Raw genomic sequence first — 8,436 nt, 5'->3', positions numbered from 1 at the left:
CATCTGTTCCTGCCAGGTTCGGGGTGAGCGATGCGCTGTTGCCCTGTCCCCCACCCGCCACGTTTTGCTGCCCCCATGTATCCCCTCCACCAAGACTCCAAATTTACTCCATAGTAAAAGGCAGGTCCATGCCCGGGTGCTGCTACGTGGCAGGAGAATTGGCTTGCCTTGGGCCGAAGTAGCCTAATAGGGCATATACATGCCAGGAGGTTATCCCGGGATAAAGGTATTTCTCGTTTCCCCACAGTGCCCTTGGATCCAGCAGCAGCTTGCCCCAGCTTCAGGTTATGGCTGGGTCAGTGTGTTGCTCCCCCGACACACCCACCCCAGCCCTCAATTTCCATCCCCCGCGGCGCACTGCAATCCATCAGTGCAGCATCCTCCTCCATCATCCGTAGCTAGTGCTGGACACCCGCCGTGGCTCAGAGCGGCTGCCTCTTAAGAGATGCAGCAGCATCCATTTACCAACAAGGATCCAGGAAAGCGCCTGGCCAGCAGCTCTTAAGCTCAGCCCCTAATGCAGACAGCGCCGGGAGCCCCTGCTGCTTGGCCTTTGTATCCTCACTCTCCTTCCTCCGCAGCTCCCTGTGCAGAGGGCTTGAATAGGTCTGCAGCTTTTTGATCCTCAGCTCTGACTGCTGAAAACAAGCCTGTTAACGTGACTGCAACAGGTAGGTATTTCCCAGTAATGAGCTCTCCTGCTGCTCCCCGTGGAGGTGGCTCTGATATGGTTTCCTGCTCCGGCTGACTTTACGATCCCAAGATCCTGCTGGAGGGCAGCCCAGCTGAGGGGATGGTAGGGCAGGAGGGGGCTTGCCCAGCTGCCCCGAGTGCCAGGTCAGCACCGTAGCTGGATGCTGGGGCAGCGAGCTGAGCACAGATGCCCTCTGGTACTAATATGAGCAGCTCTCGGGGTCGGTGGAAGAGCTGGGGTGAGGAGCTGCAGGGTAAGGTTGTACTCTGCTTTCCAAAGGGAGACTCTTGGCTCCAAGGTAGAGAGAGAGGCACTCCTGACCTTGGCAGCAGGTGGGAAGCAGCCCCAGGCAGGCAGAGGGCAAGAGGTACCCGACTCTCCCCACAGATGGAAGGGGTGGCATTCAGGCTCCTGCATTACAGTTGATTCCTAGAGCAGCTGCTGCTGCTTCCCACAGAGAGAACTGCATGACAAGTGCTCGTGCCTCTTGCAGTGATGGGGCCAAACCGGTGGTGGCTGACCCCTGCGTGGCAGGTGGGGGGGGTCAGGTTATCACAGCTGCCAGCTCATAGAAAAGGAAAGTTGGAGGGGATGGCAGAGGGTCACATCTAGTCCAACCCCCTGCTCCAAGTAGGACCAGCCCCAGCTACATCACCCCAGCCAAGGCTTTGTCTAACCCTCCAAGGACAGATATTTCACCAAGGCTTTGTCTAACCCTCCAAGGACAGATATCCAGGCTACCTCTCTGGATAGCCTGCCCTCCTCAAGTGAAAGTTTTTCCTAATACCCAGCCTAAACTTCCCTTGCTGCAACTGGATGCCATTGCAAAGAGGATGGAGCTGGACTGGCTTTAGTGATGACAAAGCAAGGAGCAATGCCCCTGCAGGGAGGTGAAGGCTGCTATTCAATCCCCTCTATCTAAGGACAGATATCCAGGCTACCTCTCTGGATAGCCTGCCCTCCTCAAGTGAAAGTTTTTCCTAATACCCAGCCTAAACTTCCCTTGCTGCAACTGGATGCCATTGCAAAGAGGATGGAGCTGGACTGGCTTTAGTGATGACAAAGCAAGGAGCAATGCCCCTGCAGGGAGGTGAAGACTGCTATTCAATCCCCTCTATCCTCTCTTCTGCAGGCTAAATAAGCACAGGTCCCCCAGCCCCCCAACCACTTCCATTGCTGAGGCTCTCTCCCAGGAAAGCATCTTAAACTTGTTACCGAGTCCCCTAACAGCTGCTTTAGTAGCCAGAGGCACTTGGATCCAGCTGGGTTAGGTGCAGAGGTAAGTGATGCAGGGCTCCCCCTGTCCCTGCAGCAGTAATGCAGTTCAGGCCCCTGGCCTTTGCTTCAAGCAGAGCAAATAAAAGGGTTTTGAGGCCCTTCTCTAGGAGAGCACGGTGCAGAGCTGAGGGAGCTCTGACAGGAGCTAAACCAGGCTCCCCCGCTTTCCCTTGTGTCCCCAATTTCTACTTAAGATCTCTTCCAGGAGCCCATGATGAGGTTGGTAACTGCAGAGACACAGTGCCAAGAGATATGTCCTGACAGGACGTGCAGTTCAAGAAGGGGTGGGGAATGTAATCCTCCATCCCAAGCATCACCATCTGTGCACTGCAGGGCACATGATGGTTATGAATCAGGCATTAGCTCCCAATTGCATCCAACTTGCAAGGTAAAAACTAAGCTATTACTTGTAAGCTGTTCTCTAGATGCACTCAGTACTCCTATTTTATGTGGATTACCTTTGTGGCTGGTTTACTGCACTATTCTGCCTGAAGCCTAATTGCACCTGTAGCTGGATTACTAGTTAAGGCATGATGAGCTTGTTAATTGGCCAGGCAAATCCTGCCCTTCCACCCACCTCAAGCAACTAGAGGTAGTCTTCCCTCATGGGCATTCCCCTCCAGGCTGGGGCTAGGTGCTCCCTCCTGCAGCCCTGCTTTAGCAGCTAGTCCTCAACCCCTGGTGCATGTATGCCCAAAAGCATCACACCGCTACAGAATGGAGGAAGGAGCCCAGGACTCAGGCCTGCTAGGATGCAGCAATGCAAGTACGACTAACACAGCAGCAAGCACCAGCTTACAGAGACAAGCTTTAATTAAGTTACAAAATAAATATATTTACACACAGCATGAGACACCAGTGACCAAGCTCCATGGGATGAGGCCAGCTCACTGCCCCATTCCAGGTCAGTGAACAGCCACCAACAGCTGCAGGGTATACAAGGAGGTGTTCTGGGCTTATAGCATGCATTGTAGTCTGTCACCCACCCCCAGACCCCAGTCAACCCTGCCTACCCACCAAGAGCCAGGGCAGGACCCAGATCTCCCACTCTCTGCCTCCTGCACCCAGCAGAAGCAGCAACGGGAAGGATGCGACTATCACAGGAGTCCAGGATATCATTGGAGCAGGATCCTCCTCACTGCAGCATCTTCCTGGTAGGGAGGGGTAGAAGCTGCCGCTGGAGGAAGCCCCCTTCTCTCTCCTCTTTCTCTTTCTGCTCCTCTGTGGCATCCAGAAGCTGCTGCACATAGCAGGAGCTGCCGAGGAGCACGTGGCCCGTGGCTTGCATGGTGAAGAGAGTCCAGCGCAGGGCTTCCCTGGGGACAGAGCAGGCAAGCTGTCAGCACATAGACCGGCCAGGGCATGGCAGCCTTCCAGCCAGCTAAGAGCATCCTTCCTGGAGCCCATGCCATCCTGAGCCTGGGGGTGCCAAGCTGCCCCTGCCTATGCCACCATGGGCTTTGCAGGGGGATTTGGAGCTGTGCAAAGGTAGTGTTAGCCCACAGCCCTTTAAGAGAAGCAGGCTGGTAAGAAGGACCCCCACCATGAGTGGGGGTAGGGTCCTCCCCACCCAGAACCACCACCCCCACCCCTAAACTCACTTCATCAAGCGCTTGGCCCCGTAGCAGTGCAGGTCATAGGACATGCTGTATGTGCCATACAGCGTGGCCTTGACATTGAGGCAGCCCAGGTCCTGGGGGCTGGTCTTGTAGAGGTCGAAGGTGACACAGGCCACGTCGATGCGCCGCCGGGGCTTACGGGACAGGAGCAACTGGTAGCCAGGGGTCTGCAAGGGGCAGTGCCTGGGTTAGAGCAGGATCCATGCTCCTGGGGAGCAATCCCCATCCCACACCATGCAGGCGCACAGGTTGGTCTCCAGGCTGGATGGCTGCAGTCCTAGGGGGCAGGGGGAGCCCAGCCCAGGGCACCATAACCAGCAGGAGGTAGGGAAGAGTGCCCGGTGCTTGTCAGAGCTGCTACCCCCATGCTCACCTTGGCTGGGGCCCAGGTCTGCCCCTTGCCTAGGGCCATGAGCACAGTGCCATCCTCCAGGGTCTGGAAAAACTCCTCCATCTCTACCGTCGTGCCATCCTCATCCAGCACCACTGCGACGGCGCCCACCAGCAGCAGGGTGCTCTGGATCTGTGGGGCCATGCAGCAGGTGAGGCGACACACGATATATCCCCCTAACTCTGCCCATACCCCCCGGCCCCGCACCCACCTTGCCAAGCAGGTCGGCCAGGCTCTCGGCCATGATGCCCTTGCGGAGGCTGCGGTCCCAGTTGCAGACGCGGAAGGGCCGAGCCCGGGGGGCCGGGCTGGACAAGAGCTGCTGGGTCATGGAGGCACTGGCGGAGACGCACCTGGGGGACAGCAGACAGTCAAGGACAGGCTGCTGTGTTCCCCTGGAAGAGCCGCTGCCTCCACCCCTGGCCCTGCAAGGAGCTAGGACCAGGGCTTAGCACTGGGTATGGACCCATCCCCATGGGGGGAGGGACAGGGAGGAGGGACACCACCCACACCCCCAGCCTGGGATCCAGAGGCGGCACATGGCAGTGTTCCCCTGGGTTGGAGCCAAGACACCCACTTGGAGATAGAGCTGGGGGACAGCAGGCCCAGGGACTTCTTGGCGTAGTCCATCTCGGGGGCAATCGGCACGCTCCGTCTGCAGAGAGGATGATGTCAGCGGAGAGGATGAGGTCAGCCCAGAGGGTGGGGGGATCCATGACATCACCGCCCCCCACAAAAGTCCAGCAGTCAGCACCCTCTATAGGGCTGCCAACCCTCCAGGAGACTGCTGAGAGTCACCCAGGAGATAACAGATAGGGCATTCATTAAAATTATTAAGCATTGTATACAATTTATACAGTAGTCCAGTGGGTTTTTAAAAATGTAGTAGTCATGAACATTTGCCTTCCCGATCAGTCATTTGTGTCCTTACCTCAGGGGATAAAAGCCACCCAGAATAGATTCAGAGTCGGCAACCCTAGCCCCCTACCCCAGGCAGGGAGCGGACACATGCCTCCAAGTGCCTTCTTTAGCCACCCTGTGCTCCCCAGATCCACAGCACCAAGGAGCACACACCAAGGGGGCATCCCCCCAGTGCCACACTGCAAGCAGCTCCTGGTCTCCACCACATCTTCCCCCACCCTGCCCCAACCCCATGGCTGCCTGGGCTCAGCCCACCCCAGGAAGGGGCTCCAGGCACAGTACTCACCACTTGCCCCGCACCAGCTGCAGCCCACACAGAGCAGCTCAGAGCTGGCCGCGTCCCTGCCCTGCCAGGGTTTAAGAGCAGGGGCTGGGCTCTGCCCTATCTGGTGTAAAGGGCAGGGATGGGCTGCAGTGACAACATCTGCCTCTTGTGCAAGGAGGCACGTGGGAGCGTGTCAGCAACACAGAGCAAAGGTCGGCAGTGCTCCCCGCCCATCGTGTGCTCGCTCCAAGCCCTTGGAGGGGGCAGGAGTCTGGATGCATTGCAGCATTGCCCTCTGCTCCCCCCCCCCGCTTACTCCCCCAGACACCCTGCACCCAGCTGGCACCACTGCCAGCTTCACCCCTGCACTCCCAGGGTGGGCAGCTGCTCTGTGGGCTCCTGGTGTCTGCTCAGAGCCACCTGTCATATTGAATGAAATAGTTTGAATGTTTATAAAGGTTGCCCATTAGCCAGTTTCAGGAAGAAGATAGGATCTATCTCCTTATCTAGCTCATTGTTTTGGAGCTACGTGCGAAATGTCCTGACTTCGCCTAAAACCTTAATCTAAATTGTACCTTTAGAAGTTTTTTACAAAGAAAGTAAATGTCCTAAATTCCGAGAAATCAAAGCCTGGGGCCTTTTAACCAGACTGGTAAAAAGAAAAGAGTATTTACAGTGATATGGAAGTCTCCCCAAGAATAATTTAAAAATGCTCAACAAAGGTAATTTCTGTTGAGTAAGATCCGAGCCCAAATTTGGGAGTTATGATGAATTGAGTAGGAGGAGCCCAATGACGGCAGCTCACTCAATAAAAACCTGTAACTTACTGTCCCAATTTGGAGGTGACTTCACTTGCAGAACAACGAAGGAAGAATCGCAAGTATAAGGTCGGATTAGATTGATCGCCTAATCAAGCCTCTCCGTGAACACGAATCTCTTAGTTCACGCTGAAGCCGCGGAGCGCCCGAAAGGGACTGAAGGAAGGGGACGTAGTCCTATCACTGGTGAGCCCAGCTCATTGAATCGTATTGCTGAGGCCAGCCTATTGAACCGTACTACTGAGGCCAGCCCATTAAATTGTACTACTGAGGAATGAAGCCATATTTTGGTATTTGGCTTCTCAGAATTCTAGGATTGTAAGTATATTATGAAAAATAACAGTATTGATTCAAATTTAACTTTTAGTTGTAATTGTAGTTGTTTTTGTAGCACTAATTCTTATAGCATTGTTTGGGAAGGAAGTGCATTCGGAGCATTGTTTCTGATATATGTAATTATTGTGTTTTTAATGTTTGTGGTGTTTCTTAAAGCTAAGCAGTGTTATATACATAGCAAAGAGTTTTAAAATAAAGTTGTGTTGTATGAATTAAATGTGTAATCATTGTGAAATTGTGCAATCAGCTAACTACTCCCCCAGCCAGTGCATCAAAACGAATCAGTAAATTGTGTGGGATTTTCTCTATTCCATAACCCACTAGAGACACCACCCTTACAGCAAGTCCAGCTCACCTTGGCACAGAAAGAGCTCTGGCTTATCCCCCCCTGGTCCCACCTTTTCCTCCCAGGGTATTGCAGAGCCCCACTGCCCCTCTAGCCCAGCTCCCCAGGCAGCTACTCCAGTCCCATCCTTCTTGTCATCTCCACCCCCAGACCAGATCTTAAGGTCCAACCTGGCAGGGTCCCAGCTCCTTTTCTTGCATCTACCTGAACCCCATGACTTGCCCCTTACCCAGAGCATACATGATCCTACTGGAAATGACTACTCAGTACTTACCCCCCACCTTGCAGTGACCACAGCCCTCCAGTACAAGCCTTACTCACCCAGATCAAATACCTCCAGCACCTCCCTACAGCTTGTCACTGCTGCCCACTCCCCCAGCTTTTATCCTGCCCCAACCAAGCCCCTCCCCTGCCCCTAGCATTAGCCAATCTACCCCAGGCAGCTGGGTTGGGGAGGGAGGAGCTGAGCACCTGGGGAGAGAGCATCTCCCCCTACTCGCTCCACAGTGCCTCCTGCTGGGCATGACACGGCCCCGGTGCAATTTGGCAACCCCAAAATCCTGCCCACATCCCAGCCCCATAGGCTTGAGGTGCTGCAGCCAGGCAGGGCCCTAGCCCACTGCCTCCGCTCCACCTCCAGGCACCCCTTGCCCCAGCCTGGTCTGGGCCAGGGCGGCTGCATGGCTCTGGGTTAGGCAAGCGGGGTACACCAGTGCTTGGGGGGGCTGCTCCTGGGACCTGGGTCCCCTGCACGCCTGTGCTGCTCCCTCCCTGCCTGAGACGCATGCAGCGAGGGCAGGCTCGTGGCCGGGCTGTGCCCTCCCTGGGAGTGAGAGGTGCCGCCCCAGAGGCTGCATTAGTGCAGAACGGGGCTTGGAGCTGCCCCTGCATCTTCCAGGATCCCAAGTAAGAGACCAGCACCTGCCAGGACAAGGTCACGGGCTATGCTTTATAAATGCAAAGGATGTTTTTTTCCCTGTTCATCCCCATAATGGAGCTTCCCCCTGCAGCGGGAGCTAGTGAGGACTGAGCTGTGTGGGCAGAGAGGGTCTAGATGGGTGCTTAACAATACATCCTTCATCATCCCCCGCCACGTGGCAGCTTCCCTGGGCAGAGTGGCTTGCTTTCAGGGGTGAAGAATAAAGGGGGAAAGATTCCCAGCCCCCACACTGCTATTCAGCTGGAGCGGATGGATGAGAGCTGGATGAACCAGACCCGGGGAGTGGGTCCCAGGCGGGGCGTGGGTGGGGTTGGCAGGATGGGCCAGCTGTCCGGTGCAGCTCTGCCCACTGAATGCCCTGGTCTTCCCGTGCGTGCTGGGGGAGCTGAGCGGGCCTAGGCTGGACTGGAGACCGACTTCCAAACTGAAGCCTTCCCAGAGCAAGCTTGGCAGAGAGGAGAGCCTAGGAAGCAATGCTGGACTGGGCAGAGGGAGGGGAGTAAGAGCAAGGGGGATGATTGCAGCATCCCTGCCATGCAGCTACCCTTGCCCTACTGTCACTGGGGACGTCTGAGCCATGCCGCTCTGCTTCAGCTTTTGCTTGCAAAGGAGACGGGCCTGGCCTAGCCCTTGGTGGGGCAGAGATAGCCTCGCGGGCAGCCACAGGCACTCCACGTCTCGGCAGAAGGAGCATCAGGGGTGGCTCACGGGCAGACGGCTCGGGGGTCTGGGCCGGGGCTGCTCCAGGAGATGCCGGGGCACCTGGGCTCTGCAAAAGGGCAGTGTGGGGGTCCCTGCCCTGTGGGTATGCAGTGACTTTGTGCTGCT

The 8,436-nt window shown here is 56.1% G+C and overlaps 1 protein-coding gene across 3 annotated transcripts; it reads right to left on the bottom strand.

Moving 5' to 3' along the window:
• Window positions 1-2,767: 2,767 nt before the first annotated feature.
• Window positions 2,768-7,054, bottom strand: CIDEC (cell death inducing DFFA like effector c). 3 transcript variants are annotated; one of them, XM_006027847.2, is made up of 6 exons: window positions 6,990-7,054; window positions 4,560-4,637; window positions 4,194-4,335; window positions 3,965-4,114; window positions 3,574-3,758; window positions 2,768-3,288 (listed from the first exon to the last, which is right to left on the bottom strand). In XM_006027847.2, the coding sequence occupies exons 2-6, from the start codon at window positions 4,610-4,612 to the stop codon at window positions 3,108-3,110; spliced, it is 711 nt and encodes a 236-aa protein (XP_006027909.1). In that variant the 5' UTR covers window positions 4,613-4,637; window positions 6,990-7,054; the 3' UTR covers window positions 2,768-3,107. The 3 variants fall into 3 exon arrangements, with proteins under 3 accessions (XP_006027909.1, XP_006027910.1, XP_014377384.1); XM_006027848.3 differs by having other exon boundaries at window positions 6,943-7,012; XM_014521898.2 differs by lacking the exon at window positions 6,990-7,054 and adding an exon at window positions 5,190-5,239.
• Window positions 7,055-8,436: the final 1,382 nt, after the last annotated feature.

The sequence above is a fragment of the Alligator sinensis genome, unplaced genomic scaffold (assembly GCF_000455745.1).
Source record: "Alligator sinensis unplaced genomic scaffold, ASM45574v1 scaffold255_1, whole genome shotgun sequence".
Taxonomy (NCBI): Eukaryota; Metazoa; Chordata; order Crocodylia; family Alligatoridae; genus Alligator; species Alligator sinensis.
The sequence above is the reverse complement of the archived record's forward strand: the minus strand, read 5'-3'. Positions and strand labels throughout refer to the sequence as shown.

What these genes read in the sequence shown, in the direction of transcription:
- CIDEC (XM_006027847.2), bottom strand. Translation starts at nt 4,612, where the DNA reads ATGGACTACGCCAAGAAGTCCCTGGGCCTGCTGTCCCCCAGCTCTATC. An exon ending in TGGCCGACCTGCTTGGCAAG is followed by an intron (nt 4,115 to 4,193) that starts GTGGGTGCGGGG and finishes ATGGCCCCACAG; the next exon opens with ATCCAGAGCACCCTGCTGCT. An exon ending in GGGGCCAAGCGCTTGATGAA is followed by an intron (nt 3,289 to 3,573) that starts GTGAGTTTAGGG and finishes CTCTGTCCCCAG; the next exon opens with GGAAGCCCTGCGCTGGACTC.